Source organism: Corythoichthys intestinalis, chromosome 7 (assembly GCF_030265065.1).
Source record: "Corythoichthys intestinalis isolate RoL2023-P3 chromosome 7, ASM3026506v1, whole genome shotgun sequence".
Classification (NCBI taxonomy): domain Eukaryota; kingdom Metazoa; phylum Chordata; class Actinopteri; order Syngnathiformes; family Syngnathidae; genus Corythoichthys; species Corythoichthys intestinalis.
In genome coordinates, this window is record NC_080401.1 from 60,933,865 (window position 1) to 60,952,176 (window position 18,312).

At 47.5% G+C, this 18,312-nt stretch overlaps 1 protein-coding gene across 8 annotated transcripts; it reads left to right on the top strand.

Moving 5' to 3' along the window:
* Nucleotides 1-4,592: 4,592 nt before the first annotated feature.
* podn (podocan) lies at nt 4,593-17,806 on the top strand. Of its 8 annotated transcripts, none has more exons than XM_057841054.1 (12): nt 4,595-4,807; nt 5,380-5,507; nt 5,621-5,852; nt 6,380-6,473; nt 8,387-8,451; nt 8,548-8,657; nt 8,736-8,892; nt 8,981-9,096; nt 9,161-9,374; nt 10,907-11,350; nt 11,830-11,978; nt 13,689-14,748. In XM_057841054.1, the coding sequence occupies exons 3-12, from the start codon at nt 5,631-5,633 to the stop codon at nt 13,789-13,791; spliced, it is 1,674 nt and encodes a 557-aa protein (XP_057697037.1). In that variant the 5' UTR covers nt 4,595-4,807; nt 5,380-5,507; nt 5,621-5,630; the 3' UTR covers nt 13,792-14,748. The 8 variants fall into 8 exon arrangements, 7 of the variants coding, with proteins under 7 accessions (XP_057697037.1, XP_057697041.1, XP_057697036.1 ...); XM_057841058.1 differs by having other exon boundaries at nt 5,386-5,507; XM_057841053.1 differs by having other exon boundaries at nt 5,380-5,852.
* The last annotated feature ends 506 nt before the right edge of the window (nt 17,807-18,312 follow it).

The following is an 18,312-nucleotide window of genomic DNA, read 5'->3' on the forward strand; positions in this document are numbered from 1 at the left end:
TGGCAACTTCACATAGGTTGATTACCTGACTCCCGTATGGATCATTTTTACCAGATCACGGTCAGCTTTGTATCGCATTTGGACCAGCCCTATTTTAGCCAGACTTTTTTTGTTGTTGCCACGGTCACATAAAACGAGACGGTTAAGAATGAGCGTTTTCCTTGGGCCCGGCAGTCTCAATAGAGATGAACTCCCAACACGTGTTTTCCATTTGCTCTTTTATCTCTACCTTTGATCATCTGGAAGTCTTTTGCGCCGGCTTCACTTGCCTTTTTTTAACCTGAGAAAGAATCGCGGACCTTTCTCCGGCAGGACTAACATGGAGGTTTAACGCCATGACCCACTCTTGCCAGTTTGCGTAGGTCGTAGACCGCCGGCCAATTTATCTGTCGTTCGGTTTATTTTTCGGGGCCGCAAGTTAGCCTTACCGGCGTCCGTGCTAAAAAGTAGACCGGCGGCCTTTTCTACTCACTCGCATTCTCTGCAGTGTTTTTTTTTTCCTTTTTCAAAGATCCTAGGGCCAAAAAATGTCTGGAAGCTCAAAGAAGGCTCATTTTCCAATGTCTGTGTGTTACATTCAAACAATAAGCTCGTGGTCAAGAATAACAATGCTGAAGCTCATCCACAGTGTTGTGTTACAGGGAATGGACAATAAAATTTGTTATTCAAACAATTTGTACTTTTTTGATTTTATTTTACAAATTCAACAATACACACATTTGATCTTAATGCGATCCAAGTCGTTGGACTAGATGATGGACAAAAGCAAGGATGCTCTGTCACCTCGTAAACTAGCGACGTTTCGACGGACACTAGAGCTGACGATTCACCTCCTGGACAGTTCACCATAGGATCAATGGACTCAACGGTTAAACAACTTGTTAGCTAAGCGAGAGACTGACAAATTGACCATCTAAACAAGTGACTGGCAATGAATAGGATACCAATCCAACATGTAGAAAATGCCATTTCTGGAGAAACTGCAATGGTAGCTTTGCTGTGATGAAATAGCATCTGGTCCTTTGGGATTTCTCACATTTCTACATCAAATCACCATCAAATGTGATCTGACCTTTGTCAAAATCACACAGATGAAAACAACTGCTTTAACTAAAACCACCCGAACATTTATACGTTTTCATATTTTAACGAGCACAGTATACAAACAATGACAGAAGGGGGAAAATGAGTACGTGAACCATCACATTTCATATTTTGTGGCCCCCCCCTTCGGCAGCAATAACTTCAACCAGACACTTCCTGTAGCTGCAGATCAGTCTGACACATCGACCAGGTCTAATCATGGCCCATTCCTCTCTACAAAATTGCTGTCGTTCAGTTGTCATGCCGCAGCATCTCAACGGGGTTCAAGTCTGGACTTTCACTTGGCTACTCCAGAATGTGTATTTTGTTCTTCCGAAGTTGATTTACTTCAGTGTTTTGGATCATTGAGTAAGCAAATGCAAACTCATGAACTGAATGTCAACGAAGAATTGAGTTCAGCCGCACAAGATTGTGAAAGGGAGCGGCGACGAGATGTTTTCGCCGGCGGTCTGGCGACAAACGGCCCCAGATCTGTTTCCGATCGCGCAAACACTTTTAGACGATAAATCATCGCGTTGTGCAACATTCTGTTTGCGGGTTACGCAACACATCCGCCGTTGTTTATGGCGCTCGCTTTTGCCGCCGTCAAAATCATCCGTCTCTACTAGAGATGTCCCAATTTTTTCCTGGATTGAACCCATGATCCCAGAACTAAGCAACTTTGCCCAACACCTGCTTCTCCCTCTCCTTTGCTTACCCCACTTTTTCTGTGCTACATTTGCAATGCCGGTCATATTGAAAAAGGACAGCGACCCCGTGGAGATGCCGGTTACACTGTCAATGATTGTTAACTTTAAGTACCAAACGGCGCCCGCCGGTGACCAAGAAAAGCAGAAGGAGGGAATGCGAAGTTGTAAATCACAAATATGTTTTTTTAAATGAAAAGCCGAGTATTCACCCGATTCCGATCATCTGGAAAATGGCCCGATCGGCCCGATTTCTGATCACGTGATCGGATGGAGACATCCCTAGACTCTCTACACTTAGCGTTTGGCCCGGTCGGGGCCAAAGTAGGGTGACCACTTTCAGAGGGGTCAAAATGGAGGACATGTTTTTAAAACCCTCCAAAAAAATCATACTTGTGGTGTATTTTCATCAACAATAAAGTTTTGCATTGTTTATAGATCATATTTGTTGAACTAAATAGTAAAAAATACCAAATAAAGCTCAAACCTTTTTTTTTTTTTTTTTTACCATGTTTTCAAATTGTAACGTGCCCCAGAACAAGTTTTACTTTGAAACGGTGAACAATGAAGAGAACAGTATCTTCTCTTGTATTTAATGTTTGACTCTTTGTATTACTCTTACACACTTATAATAATCAATCAGGGAAAAGTATCTTTTCTCATATTTACTGTTTGACTGTATTACTCTAACACACCCAATATAAAACAAATAGCATTTATGTCATAGTTTAAGAAAAACAAGCAGAATATACCTGATATTATGAAGAGCTGGACTTGATTAGAATTTGCAGCGCCAAGACAACGGGCAGATAAGGGCAGACTAGATACAGGACGCCTTCTGACCACGAAGCCAAACGCGCGCGTCATGCAGCTGACTGAGCTAATTGATGCAGGCAGCTGCTAGGCAAAATATCTGCAAGCCCAAGTCTCCACCACCAAATCCCGCAATCAGCTCTTCTGGGCAGTCCAGAACAAATGGCGGGACATCTTGTCTTGCCACAAGGAATACGGAGGAACCCGCGACTGAGAAATGAACACTCAGCACTCACGTGGCGCCGAGAATGGCAAAATCCGTAACTCTTGTTGCCCTGACAACAGTAACGCATGAATTCTCCTGTCCAATCCAGAAAAAGACAATAATCCTAAACGACGCCCAAACACACTCTTCTTCCGGACCACAGCCCGCCTCACCAGAGCTTTTAAAAGACAAAGTTTACCGTACGTTTCGCACTGTAAGGCGCACCTGACAAATATGAGAAGAAAATGGCATTTGTTCATAGATAAACCTCACTGGACTATAAGCCGCCGCCGTCCTCACTGTATTATGGGATGTTAACACTAAAAGATATTAACCAGTAACACTTTATTTGACAGCGACATCATAAGACCAAATAAACAACCATGAAGCTTTGAACCAATTGGCTGTCACTGTTCTTTTGGGGGAGACCGTCAACCTCTCCTGCCACCTGCTGTCAACGCAGTTGTCGTTCAACATGCCTCCTAGCATGTATTGCAGCTCTACAGATGTAAAAACAATGAGAATTCATGTTCTGTGCTAATTATATCTTTAGTTAATGTTCTAGTTGTTTTATTAATTGCTAGTTATGGAATTTGGTAACACTTTATTTGACAGTGGCACCATAAGACTCAGTAGACCATTATAATTATGATGTGACACTGTCATGAGCATTAATAAATGCTTATGACAGATGTCATTTTGTGTCATCTGGCAAATGATCTCCCTTTTGAATGATGTAAACGATCCGAGCTGGACATAAATGGAGTTGGTGACATCATTTGCCGGATGGCATTTAATGTCCTCTTTCATAAGCATTCGTTAATGCCCATGATAATGTCATGTCATAATTATCACGGTCTTATGACGCCGCTGTCAAATAAAGTGTTAACTATCAACCCAAATAAATCAACAAATAAGCTGCACTGGACTATATGCCGCAGGTTTCAAAATGAGGGGAAAAAAGTAGCGTGCATGGTCATTTTTCTCGGGAAGCTTTTGTTGACTTGTGATATGGTGACCCCGGATCCAGTTTGCCTCCTCGCCTGGGTCTCTCTGTTGCCGGCTTGGAATAGATTGTCAACTTGTGTTTCGAAGCCTTTTTCTAGCTTTGAAAATGGAGTCGGTACAAGTAGTTAAGACTTAAATGAACCCGCACAGTTTGACCTTTGTCGGGCTGCCGCCGGCCGGCCGGCCGGCCAGGTTCGTTGGAATTGCGCTAGAGCGGTTCCGGCAGTGTCGGATTGAATAAAACTTTAGGTCAATGGGAAGCTTTCATTGCAATTGCAATTTTTATGCCCTAGACTTGTAACCTGCGTGTGTTGTTGTACTTCTTGTATATGGCGGCTTCCAAATGAATACATTCTGAAAAAGCCAGGTTTTTATTTAGCCGTATTCTGAAAATGACGTGATGGATTTTTGATCGTCATCGGACCGGTGCTCCGGTACAATATGACATCTGGTGTTTACCAAATGAACATAGCAAAAGATATCAAGTAGAAGTTGCATTCTTGGGTTTTTCTCAAATCCAGAAGAAAAATTTGGATTTTGTAACTGATTGAGCAACAACTAAATGCCTGGCCAAGTAAGCGACAGAATGACTAAGTGAGCGAGCTGGTTGCTAAGGAACGACCTAGGCGTTCGAACCTCTCTTTTTGACCTCTGGATAGAAAAAAGTGGTCCGACGTTTTGGCTGTGTCGTAAGCCATCAAATAGTGCGCGTGTGCGTCTTTTACAAGATGTGCTGTGTAATCACATCCATCCCGTAATAATCCCATGCAGGCATGTGTTTCCTGTCCAAGTGTCAAAAAAGGTCCAAGAGGGAGCGCGCTGACTTTTCATTGGCTCCAGAAGCAGCGCTTGAAACAACGCCGCCGTCTCCCTCCCCCCGCCATGTGTGCCGCGTTGCGTGCGAGACATCTGGAGGTCGCGGATCCGTCGTCCGGACCGGAGGGGAGCTAAGAGTCGCTGCCAGTTTGTCTGGCCGCCGACCGACCGACCGGTCAGTCTCTTCTCTTCTCCTCTCGTCCGTCCTGACTTTTGCCACGTATCGGCGGTTGGCGCTCCGCCGCTAAACGGTGGGCGGTGCGCGCGCGCGCACGCGCGGGGGAAGGCCAGTAGGGGCATGTTTACAAGCCGTCCAATCAAACGTCTACAACCTAATTGTCCGAGCGGGCGGGCGGCTTCTGAAACCGGGTTAGGGTTACGGTTAATTGGGTGCAGTCGACGTCAAAAAGAATATTGTCCCGTCCCTACAGGTTTCAGGATTCGATTGTTATTTTCCAAAGCAAATATCTTATTTAGGGTCAGAGTTCGGTGCCGTCGTGGGCAAAAATGACTTTGTTGTGTCACGTCAGTCCCTACAGTTTTTAGAATGGAACTTAGTTGATGGTTATTTTCCAAAGTAAAAGTTTTATTTTTAAAGATCATTTCTGCTTTCACGGCGGGCGGGTGGGCGGACGACACAATCAGGAGAGAAACATTTCCCGTTGCTTCACCTGGTCTCCAAAGCCAAATGGATCGGATCGCCCGTTGGCTGTCCCTCCGGCTCATCTTTTTTCTTTTTTGTCCAAGTTTTAGAGTGACTCCTGAAACCGGAGACAAATTCCTTGTGCATTTTCAACAAAGTCGGCCCATAAAAAAGAACGGGATTCCGGCCGGCGCGTGCTGGGAAATTCCCCGTCCGGAGTCAGCGAGCCAGGGTAAGGAGGCGGATGATTCCCGTTCGCCCGAGGCCCCCCCGGTGTCTCGCGGGACTTTTGCCGTTCCGGGAAAGCGGGCGTTGATCCCGGACGCGGCGGTTCTCGCGCGACAGGGCGGCGAGCATGGCCTTTCCCAGAAGTTCCGGCGGTCTCTCGCTCCTGGTCGGGCTGCTGCTGCTCCTGGGCCAGAGGTCGCGAGGGGAAGAGCCCACGGCCGAGCCCGACCCCGGCCGATGCCCGGAGGACTGCGCCTGCGCGGCCGAGGGCGCCGTGGACTGCGCCGGCGTCAGCCTGACCCGATTCCCGGCGGGTCTGCCGGCCACCACTCGGCAGCTGGCGCTGCAGGTGCGTCATTCTCACCGAGATGAGCTAAACCGTGTCTATGATGTGATAGAGTCACCAAAACCTGGAATAGTTACAGTTGAAAGATTTGCAATCTACCATTTGCCAGCCAAAATATAGATTTCAACCAAGTCGTGACTGTCCTGCATTGCGCCGAGAGCTATGATAGCATCATCAAAATGAAACTCATTTGTTTAAAACCCACGCCATTTAGCAGATGATCATGTTTTCGTAATTTGTATCAAAAAATATTGATCTCGTGTCCAAGCATGCCGCCTTCATGACTGATGGCATAATTTTTTGTTGTTGTTAAGGTGGATTGATGTTGAAACACTCATTACTTGAACTTAAATGATTCAACGTTCAATTTCCTGCTATTTCCTTTTGTAAAACCTGCCACAAGGTGGTGCAAAATCACAATCGACAAAGATCACTCGACGTAAAAGTTGTCCGATCTTGAAAAAAGTCCATATATCGGTGGAAGGGGGGGCGAGCGCCTGCCTAACATTAGTTTTGTCTCCCTGCTGCAGAACAACAAAATCGAGGAGATACGGGTAGAGCAACTGTCCAACCTGCCTCTGCTGGAGACGCTCAACCTGCAGAACAACTGGCTCACCACTGACGGTCAGGACTCTATTCTGACTCGATGCTATCTGCTGTTACACTCCGGTCCTCTAGGGGGTGCGACAGTACATGGAAACAGACAGCGAACTGACCAGCAGGCAGGCGGCGTAAGCGAGGGACCGACTAATGCAGCGGGAAGTCGGCCTTGTCCTACCCGGACAGTACCGGTTGCAACCTCAAAGTGTTCCGAGCGAATGTAAACAACAACATTTTATTTTGGCCATTTATTTTATGACCTCCAGCAAACCAGCATTTTCATAAATACGTAACTATACTGCCAAATATACACTGCTGGCCAAAAAGTATTGGCACAATTCTGTCAGATAATGCTCAATTTCTCCCACAAAATGATTGCAATTACAAATGCTTTGGTAGTAATATCTTCATTTAGTTTGCTTGCAATGAAAAAAACACAAAAGAGAATGGAAAAAAAAACATTTCACTCATTTCTTGATGACACTGCGCAGGGTAGACACAGGAACATTCAGGTCTTTGAAGATGGACATTGGATAGCCTCGAGATTGCCCATGCTTCCTCACAAATTTGCTTCTGAAGTCCTCAGACAGTTCTTTGGTCTTCTTTCTTTTCTCCATGCTTAATGTGGTACACACGAGGACACAGGACAGAGGTTGAGTCCACTTGAATCCATTTTAACTGGTTGCAAGTATGATGTAGTTATTGCCACCACCTGTGATGTGCAACAGGTAAGTAACAGGTAGTGTTAATGACACAAATTAGAGAACCATCACATGATTTTTTAAAGGGTGCCAATACTTTTGTCCGGCCCATTTTTCCAGTTTTGTGTAAAATGATCATGATTACATTTTTTTCCCATTCTCTTTTGTGTTTTTTCATTGCAAGCAAAATAAATGAAGACATTACTACAAAAGCATTTGTAATTGCAATCATTTTCTTGGAGAAATTGATGATCTGACAGAATTGCAGGGGGGCCAATACTTTTGGCCAGCGTGTAATTGTAAAGAATATCGTTTACTTTACAACTAAAGGAATATCATTGGCTAGCTTCATGCAAAGAGATCGCAGCAAAGTCAGTCAAAATCATTTCATGTTACGGTTCATTGTTTTGCATGACTAATGCAATAACAAATGGATATTTTTATAATTGTGTCAATTATGTTTTACCATTGACGGTCTGCTTTTTGACGGGCAGCGCCAGTTGTCGAGTGACATCACGAAGTCGGGGTACTTTTTTTTCTCCTGCCATCGCGACAAGGACAAGTGGTGTTCCAAGGATATTTTTCCTGGTCAGAGGTTGGAAAACTCCCAACTTCCCAGCTTCCTCTAATGCAGCATAGGTCACTGACTGAATGTTATTCGATCTGGGTTGGCGCCCAAGTGGACTCGTTCCGCAATTTTGTGTTGGAAATCCCAATTCGTGTAGCGTTTGCGTGTTTTCTCAGGTAGGCTTCCAATTCCATTGAAAACTCCCAATTGTGTCTTTTGTTGCGATGGTTTTACAACCGTCACACAATCAGGTGGCCCAAAGTCAGCAGGGGAGCCACTGAAACTAGAAATTTTCGATTGTGAAATTTACAATGCTCTTAACAAATTCTTCAAACACATAAAAACTGCTAAATATACCGATAAACTAAATATTGAATGCATAAAAAAACATGAGCGCAAACAAAAACTTACCTTATGTTGGTCTCAACAGGGAGCAGCTGCATTCAGCCATGTTAAGTGAGCTATGTCATATTCCTTGTTGCCACTAGAAGGCAGCGTATCCACCCAAACCAACAAAACTAAATGCAAACACTTTCAAAACAAACCATGACAACACAACTCTAATTACAGGAAAGCTTTTTTCTCTCATCAAATGAATCAATGACTCATTGCAGCACTGAATGCAAAGCGAGCATCCGTTAGAAGATGACACGATGTTCACTTTGTAGGCCTGGAAGATGAAGGTTTGGAGATGCTGGAAGAACTGGCTTATTTGTACCTGGCCAACAACCAGGTGAGTGGCGAGCGGCCTCTGGGATCGCCCGCCGCGAGTTCTTCGGTCCCCCGAGGGCGTCCGGAAGTTTCCGTACTTCTCCTCCGGTTCTCCTAGTTGTCCTCGGCCCCCAAAGCCTTGCCGCCTTCCCTGGTCAGCGCCGACTTTGCCGCCAATCGGCTGACCCGGATCTTCCCGTACACGTTCGGCTACAAACCCAACCTCAAGTACGGTTTTCCTCCCCGGAAGCCTAACCTTAAACCCTAGCGGGAAGCCGGTAGCGAGACGCAGATGTTTCTTTGCAGGTCCGTCTACCTCCACAACAACAAGCTGACGGACGACGGGATTCCCGACAACATGTTCAACGCTTCCGACAACCTGGAGATCCTCACCCTGTCCAGCAACTTCCTGCGGACCGTTCCCGAGAACCTGCCCCCCAGCTTGTACCGGCTTCACCTGAAGGTCTCCCGCCCGCCCGCCCGCCCGCCCGCCCACGGGGCCGGACGTCCTCGACGGGCGAGCGCCTTGACCGCTTCGCGTCTTTTAACAGAGCAACGAGCTGGAGAGAATCCCGGCCGGAGCTTTCCACGGCTTGCGGAACCTTCGGGAGCTTTACCTGCAGAACAACTTCCTGAGCGACGAGGGCGCGGACAACGAAACTTTCAGGTATAGGGCGCGGCGCCACGCCACGGGAGGAGGCGCGCTCCGACGGCGTGCTCGTGTCTTCCAGCCAAATGACCAGCCTGGAGTGCTTGGACTTGTCCAACAACAATCTGAGTGCGGTGCCCAGAGGTCTGCCTCGCAACCTGGTGCTACTTCACCTGGAGAGGAACTCTATTCGAGGCATCCCCGCCGACGCGCTCCATTCCGTGCGCAACCTGGAGTACCTTTTGCTGCACAACAATCAACTGCGCTCGCGTTTCATCCACCCGGCCGCCTTCCAGGTGAGCTCCAAGCCTAACATACTTGAAAAGGACAAAAATAGCTGACATTGTAGCGAGGACTGAGGTCGACGGTTTAATTCTGTCAGCGGGAGGCGCTGGTAACGCGGGAGAGAATAGGAATCATTTCACAGGCATGAGTGACTGTTACAGTTGTTGCTGAATTCTGTCTTTTTTGGATACTCGGTTTCTGTGCTCAAAGCAAATACACACGCAAACCACCCAAACTGACCACCAAAGCCAGAAAAAAAATCGAACAATAAAAAAATAAAACTATAAAATGCCAATCTCCAAAAATCAGATAAATACAATGAAAATGCAAAAAAAAAACTGCACTCAAAGGCAAATCGCCCCCACGCTACCCTGCAAAACTAGAAAAAGCGCCAAACTGTGAAAACTGCAACAAAAACAACCCACCAAAACTGTGAACCCCCTGCCCCAGAAAGATGACAAAACTGCAACCACGGAAGTACGGGTTACCGAGCCCCCTGGTAAGGGCTGTTCGGTCCCTGTACGTCCGGTGCCAGAGTTTAGTCCGCGTTGCCGGCAGTGAGTCCAATTCGTTCCCAGTGAGGGTCGGACTCCACCGAGGTTGCCCTTTGTCACCAGTTCTGTTCATAACTTTTATGGACAGAATTTCTAGGCGGAACCGAAGCGTTGAGGTGGTCCGGTTTGGTGGCCTCAGCATTGCATCTCTGCTTTATGCAGGTGATGCGGTGCTGTCGGCTTCATCGAGCCGCGATCTCTAACTCTCACCGGAGGGATTTGCAGCCGAGTGTGAAGCAGTCGGGATGAAGATCGACCCTCTCCGGGTCGGGGATGAGATCCTACCTGGGTGGAGCAGTTTATGTATCTTAGGGTCTTGATCACGAGAGATCGACAGGCGGATGGGTGCAGCGTCTGCAGTGATGCGGACTCTGTACCGGTCCGAAGAAGGAACCGAGGCTAAAGGCGAAGCGCTCGATTTACCAGTCGATCTACCATCCTACCCTCACCTCTGGACACGAGCTGTGCGTCGCGACGTAAAGAACCAGATCCCGTTTACGAACAGCCGAAATGAGTTTCCTCCGCGGGCTCTCCCTTCGAGATCGGGTGAGAAGCTCCATCACCCGGGAGGGACTCGAGGTCGCGCCGCTACTCTTCAGCGTTGAGAGGGGCCAGCTGAGGTGGCTCGGGCATCTGGTTCGGACGCCTTCCCGGAGAGGTGTTCCGGGCACGTCCCACTGGCGGGAGGCCCCGGGGACGACCCGGGACATCCGGGAGAGACAATGTCTCTCGGTTGGCTCGGGAACGCCTTGGGATTCCGCTGGTTGAAGTGGCTGGAGAGAGGGAAGTCCGGGTTACTCGTTCTAAAGCTGCTGCCCCTGCGGCCTGACCCCATATTAAGCGGTAGATAATGGGTGGATGAAACAACAAAACACAACACAACACCCCCAGAAAAAGGCAATTTATTTGATACTTTAGTTTTTGAAAGAAAAAGGTTAGGTTTATTTTTTGGTGGAATCCACGAGTGCCCTTTGTTTGCGGTCTGTCAGGGCCTGAAGAAGCTGCACACGCTTCATATGCACAACAACCAGTTGGAGCGCGTTCCCCGGGGTCTCCCGAGACGGGCCAAGACGCTGGTGCTGCTGCGCAACGCCATCTCGGAAATCGGGCGAAACGACCTGGCGCCGCTCTACACGCTGACCGAGCTCAACCTGAGCTACAACCGGCTGAGCGACGGCAAGCTGCACCGCGACGCCTTCCGCAAGCTGCGGCTGCTGGAGACGCTGCACCTATCGGGCAACGCGCTGCGCTCGCTGCCCGTCGGCCTCCCGCGCGGCCTCAAGGTGCTGGAGGCCAAGAACAACGGTATGGAGGCGGTGCCGGACGGCGCGCTCAGCGGCATGCACCGCCTGCGCACGCTGGTCCTCAGCGACAACCGCCTCAGGCTCAACTCCGTCTACCAGGGGGCCTGGATGGAGCTCGTCGCGCTCACGGTCAGTTGTCGTCGCCGCGACTTTTTGCCTTGTTCATGCCTGGTAGCGTTGCCTTCAAAAAAGCTATTCTGGGTTCTTTTTTTTCCTTCCCAGCCAAAAGGGTTAGGGCAAGGGCAGGGGTGGGCAAACCGGTCCTCGAGGGCCGCAGTGGGTCCTGGTCTTTGTTTCAACTGATTCAGCACGGACAGTTTAACCAATGAAGTTTTAGTGGAAACAAGAAGCACCTGATTGCACTTGTAAGAAAGCAGATTGGTGAACGGCTGTCCTCGTGATGGGTATGAACAAAAACCCGCACCCACTGCAGCCCTTTGTGGAATACTTTGCCTACCTCTGGGTTAGGGTCATTCCTTTAGCGCTTCTCCCACTAGCGCCGTCGTAGAGGCCGTCCGGGCGCTTTTCGCGGGCCGAACGCCCCGGCGAGCCGTCGCTCGGGATGCCGAAGCCTTTTTACGGTGACGTCGCGACCTTTTTCCCCGCAGACGTTGGACCTTTCCGGCAACCAGCTGTCGCACGTCCCGACCGACCTACCCGAGTCGCTGGAGTACCTGGATCTGCAACGGAACCGCATCGCTAGCATTCCCCCCTCTGCCTTTGAAGGCATCCCCAACATCCAAAAAATCAACCTGAGGTAGGTCACCGTGCGAAAAGCGCTCGTTTAGCAATTAGCGACAATCTAGCATTTACCTCCACGTCGACGTGTAAAATATAGGAACGCGGACACCAAATCGTGAGAGATTTTGTGCCAAAGTATCGGAAGCGGACGCTTTCGGTGCCGCTTATGATGACGGACCTCCAAAATGTGTTTGTCACCGCGAGACGTCCGATCCGTTTGAGGGCCGGCGGCAGCGTTGTCGTCGTTGCTGGCCGTTTTCATGTTCTCATTTGTGTCTTTCGGACACTTTGGATACTTACTGAGCGTAGTCATATTTAAGTCTTTTTCAAAATGTCTCGGTTTTTCTTTGGCGAAAATTCTGACAAATCTCATCTAGCTTCCTAAAATGCTTTTGTCTGCAAAATTCCAAAGTTGTAGTCCAAAAATAAAGGTTTCCGAGCATCTACGAGGACAAGGTCCACTGGGTGATGAGAATACACACTGGCATTATTTTAAATGCACCATACTCATCTGGACGCCATCAACTGTACATCAAGAAAGTTGTCCGAGACATTGTTTGTTATTGAGGTGCGACCAGAGGTGGGTAGTAACGTGTTACATGTACTCCGTTACATTTTCTTTTGTTACTTTTTGAGAAAATGTACTTTTAAGAGTAGTGTTACTAAGCCATACTTACTAGAGCTTACGTTGACTTGAGTAGATTTGTGAAGAAAAGACACTACTCTTACTCCGCTACTTTGGGCTACACAAGTTGTTTCATTTTTCCTCTTTATTCTACAAATTCGTTTTTTCAATTTGTTTTACAGTGATGCCAAGTAGCTGTAGCAGCTGTAGTAGTAGTAGCAAGTAGCTCGACTGATTTCACTGAGATGTCGCAACATTAATCATATGACTCCATTATACCAATCAGACGCAGGGGCTTTCCGCTCTATCTTTACGCCAGCCTGTTCAATCATGGGGTGTCTTTAAAGCACCATAAAAAATGAAGTATTTGATATAGAGCGCTGCCCTCACCAGGACTCGAAAGCACGGATTTGAACCTCTCTCCCAGTTTTTGTTTGCCACCGATTGACCACGGTAACCCGGAGATATGATCATTTTAATTTCAAAATAGTAATTATAAAGGAAGTCTTCACTATTCAAACTAGGAACTATTTTCTCCACTAGAGGACACTCATGCTCTGTGGACAAATAATTCTTCATTGATGTGATTTTTTTTCCTCGTCGGAATTATTTGAAAAAAAATTTTTTTTGGGGGGGGTATTTCTCTGGCTTAATGTGGTTATGTAATAGGTTATCGTACAGTAACATTATAACACTAGCCCATATAGATAACTTTGTGCTCAGAAAAAAATACCATTGTTTATTAAAAAAAATCCTACAAAAAATATAAGCAGTTACTCGCAATATTAGTCATGACTTGAATATTCTTTTCACCAAATTCTTTTTTTTCTTGTACTTGAGTACATTTTTTTGGACGACTACTTTTACTTGAGTCATTTTATTTTGAAGTAACACTACTCTACCCATCCACCTGAGTGCGACCTATACAAGGGTCGACCTACTTTTTCAGCCGCAGGCTAGCCAAGTATCCGCCAGTATATACGGCAGGCGGGTTATGGACTCGATTCATCCCATGATTTCATCTTGAGCTTCTTTGATTTGAGAGGATTTGTACATTGTGTCGGAAAGCGCAAAGGGTCCTAACCTTTGGCCCTTTCCGAGGTTCAACCGCCTGTCGGCCTCGGCGCTGGACGAGAGTTCGCTGGCTCGCCTCGGCGGGAAGATTGACGTCGGCGGCGACGACGAGGGCTCCGATCGGCGTTAGGACGCGCCTTCCCCGGCCGCCGTGGTTTTTGTCCGTCGCCGGCCTCGGCTTCCTTCCCGTCCGTCTTTTGGCACGCACTACAAACGGGATGCCGACTACTCGGAAAAAAATAGGGAACACCTAATTGGCAGGGCTGGCTAAACCTGTTGATCAATTTTAAAGATGTGAAAAGTCATTTTAGTTTTCCCTTGATTGGACTCGCTTGGACTAAAGCACATGGAAAAGCAATCCAATTTATTTGAAGACAAAATGATAATACCAGAATATAGTATCTATCTGCCCTTCTCCATTTAAAATGGTATCATTGAACCCTGAAGGTCCCCAGCCTTTTTTTGTCTCTTTATAGCATGTAAAAATGTTTAACATGCCCCCGAGTATCATTTTTCTCAGTCCAACATTATCTAAAACCTATTATTAGGCCAATAAAATAGGCAAATTTCAACTTGAAAAATACAGAAGTGAAGCGTTCCAAGAGCAGTACCTCGACCAATGAGGTGAGCGGGATTTGCTATTGTCACACTCATGCTCAGATGCTCATCTGTCACAAAGAGGGAGTAAGCGAGGCAAGGCAAGGCAAGGCAAGGCAAGGCAAGGCAAGGCAAGGCAAGGCGGGGGGACACGACCAGCAACCTTTGGTTCTACAAATGGGACAGACACTATTTTGGAGTTTGGTGATAAAGCACGCCCCTTCCTCCCTCCCTCGTAGAGCGAGCGTATTATTTTTCTTTTCCAGGGACAGTTGGCAACCCTGCTCCTCCAGCAATTTCATCTTTGGAATCAAATCATTTATTCCTCTCCTTATTTGTCACTGTAATTGCAACAAAAACAGCTCTTCACTGGAAAAATGCGCAGATCAAATAGTTAGAATGGTGCATTTGACGTGACGCCATTTTTGTACTCTCGAAAACATACTGTACTCTTCTTGTATTGACAACAAAATAAACGCATCAAAAAGTCTCCGTCCGTTACCATCTTTTCATCTTCAAATGTGACCGCTATGAAGTTGGCCCCCCATCAGACGCAAATTTGTATAAAAATTATGTCCATGGTTTATGCTGCTATCGTTTTGGTCTGGAGTGATGACGTCAATCGCAGCCCCCCATTTACTGCAAAACGGACCCAAAGCCGACGTCCCGGCCAAAAGGCCAAACTCCGCGCGTTCACCTTAGTCTTAACCCCTTGTACGGACTCCATTTTGAAAGCCGGAAAAAGGCTTCGAAGCACGAGTTGACAATTTGTTCAGGTCGACGGCGATCAAACGGCAAGGCCAAACAGGCAGACTCCAAGGTTCCAAGGTCACCATATCACAAGTCAACAAAATGTTCCCGAGACAAAAATGACAATGCTTAGTTAAACATTCAGTCTTTTGACGGCGCTTCTTCAGGAAGAAGGGTGTGTTTGGAATTATTGCCTGTTTGTGCTGCTGCTCGATTCTTAACAGATACACCTAGACGTGAACATATTACCCCCGTGCTATCATCGCTCCATTGGCTTCCAGTTCATTTTACAATTGATTTCAAACTTTTACTGTTTGTTTTGAATTCTATTAATGCCCAGGCACCTCCTTACTTATGGGAAATTTTAACCATCCTTAATTCTGGCAGGACTCTTCGGTCTACCGGCCAACTTCAGTTGCACGTTCCGAGGTCCAAACTCAAACGGTGGGGAGACCGATCTTTTGCCGTGGCTGCCCCCAGGTTATGGAATAGTCTTCCCCCTGAAATCCGCACCACTACAAATTTGGCCCTTTTTAAATCTCGTTTAAAGACGCACCTTTTTAGACTCACCTTTCCCCCAGATTAGAGTAGCCTGGTTTTATTTCTTAAGGGTTTTGAATGTTTTCAGATTTTATCTGTTTTATTTGTTGTCTGACTTTTATACTTTGGGGACCTTTCGGGTTTTGTAAAGGGCTATATAAATAAATTTGATTTTTTTTTGGGGGGGGGGGCGTCCCGCCATTTGTTGTGGACTGCCCGGGAGAGCTGACTGCGAGGGTCGGTGGTGGAGACGTGGAATTGTCAGCATCAATCTTGCTCACTCAGTTGCATGACGCGCACGTTGGACTTCCGTGATAAGAAGGTGACATGTATCTCTTATGCCCTATATTCAGCTTTTCATTGAAATATAAGTGCTATTTATTTCATATTGGGTGGGGTAGAGTAATACAAACAGTAAATACGAGAAGTGATACTATCCCTTGATTGATTATATTGTGTTCAGTGGCGGTCCTGGCTACTTTCACGCCCTGGGCGAACCACCCTATCAGCGCCCCCCACCGACATCCAAACTACCCAACCGGGCTGCCCCCCTCCTTGCTTTTCCTCTGAGAGTGAGTGAGACCCGTCCTGCTCACTCACTCTGCAGTTGCGAGCAGCTGATCCCCCTCCCGTCTCCCCCTGCCTTTTCTTCTGACACACACGACTCTCAGCAGCAGTTGACATGATAGTAAGGGGCGCCCTAGCGCCCACTCTACTAACTTGACGTGGAAATGAGCGGTATTAGTCTAGAATACAAGCGGATTTTTTTTTTTTCTCTCGAGGGCGCTTGTGCACCCCCAAATAGATTGCGCCCTGGGCGGTCGCCCACATTGCCCATAGCAAAAACCGCCTGTGAGTGTGTTATACAAACAGTCGGTCGGTAAATATGAGAAAAGATCCGATACCCTGATGTTTTAGAACAATGCAAACAGTTCGACGGTGCCTACGAGAAAAGGTACTATATCCTTCATGGGACACCCCAATGTTATGGAGAGAGTTGGTACGCTCCGTCAGCTCCGACAACACGATAGCGGCACAAACGAAACTTGGTGAACTGGTTGACCTCAGATTGACCTATAAAAGAATGTAAATATTTTTAAAACGATAGCACAAACAAACTTTTTACAGCACAAACGAAACACCATTTTTTGAAATAAATTTGCGTCTAATGTGGGGACCAACTTCACAGAGGTTCAAATGAAATCAGAGGTTAGTGCTTTGTGTGCTATTCGAGGATCAAGCTTAAGTTATTAAGTTATTGACTGATCACGTTTTGATGAAAGTGGTACTTTACAAGAAAAAAGGCCGGTTAGGAAGGCCTATTACTCAATCTAAAATGCACAAAATGGGGTTCTCCCAATCCGATAAATGTATAAGCTGCAACGAAGATATTTCAGATACATACTTTCATGCTCTTTGGCAATGTAAACCAATACAAGATTTCTGGGCACAGGTAACGAAGAAACTCTCTTTCCTATTGAACTGCAGGATTCCATTGTCTCCAACTCTTTGTCTGCTTGGCGATCTGAATACAGTGAATATCTCTATCCATCAAACCCGTCCACTACTAGCAAGTCTAACGATAGCCAAAAAAACAATATTGTTGAATTGGAAAAACAAACAAAACATTAGCATTAACCAATGGCTAAATCTAATCATTGAATATATAACATTAGAGAAAATATCTGCCAAACAGACAAATAAAATGGACAAATACGAACAACAGTGGGAAACGGTCGCAAGAATGATGAACATAGACTAAGGATTCTCTCTCACCTGCGAAGGAATGCCACAAAAATAATAAAATTGTATACATAAATGTATGTATGCGGGGTGTCCAGGGAAGTTGTATGCATCCTTCTGCAGCTGGAAACTGGACATGTTTAAATCCGAACTGTTTTATACACTCCCAACAGCATATAATAAATAATTTTTCTTCCTTCACAGTTTAGTCGGTCAATGGGCTTATTTTACAAGGATACTCATGGACAATTTGGTTTCCAGCTGCTGGGGATCATATGCAACTTTTTTTGGAACACCCTATATATTACTTATCAGACTTGGAACAATTAAGGAACTATGCGTAAATAATACACTTCACTGGTCCTTGGCATACATCTAATGGTGTTTGATAAACCTCTTCTTCTATCAGCTTTACAGGTGGAGTTTGTTGGCGTCCTGCCCTGGGCCGTCCCGCCGCCGGTCTTGGCCCCCGGGATTTTCGGCCGGGGCTTGTCCGGTTGCGTCTGGCTGTGCGGGGGGTCCCGTCGGGCGCGCGCTGGTGTCGTGGGCGGGTGGGGGGGCCGTGCGGGTGCCGGTCCGGGGCCGCGGCCCTTCCCCGGCCGGCCGGGGTGGGGTTGGGGTGGGGGCCGGGGGGTGTATGCGGCAGTCATGGTTCCCTCCCAGGTCCGCCCGGCCGGAGCCGCGTCTCCCTGTACCGGGTGCCGGGGAGGTGCCCTCTGGTGCCATACCGCGCGCCCCTCTTGGCCCGGGGGTGGGTTGTGGGGGGTGCGCTTCTCTCCCCTTGGTCTGTTTCCGGCCCTGTCCGCCTCCCTGGGCCGCGGCGGCCGCGGCTGCCCCCCGGCCGGCGGGGTCGTTAGCGGGGCCTCTTGGGGCCCGCGGGGCCTAGGGTGAGGCTTGTTGTCCCTTGCCGGTGGGGTGGACGTCCCCTGGTCGCCGGCGCTTGGTGTGGCGCCTGCTCGGGGTGCGGGGTGGGTGCTCGGTGGGTGGGAGGGGGGTGGGCGGTCGCGGAGGCGCCGTGGGT

Excerpts from the sequence above, each read along its gene's own strand:
- podn (XM_057841053.1), top strand. The coding sequence starts at position 5,631 with ATGGCCTTTCCCAGAAGTTCCGGCGGTCTCTCGCTCCTGGTCGGGCTG. Across the intron at positions 9,097-9,160 it reads GCGGACAACGAAACTTTCAG|CCAAATGACCAGCCTGGAGT; the intron begins GTATAGGGCGCG and ends CGTGTCTTCCAG. Across the intron at positions 11,979-13,688 it reads ATCCAAAAAATCAACCTGAG|GTTCAACCGCCTGTCGGCCT; the intron begins GTAGGTCACCGT and ends GCCCTTTCCGAG.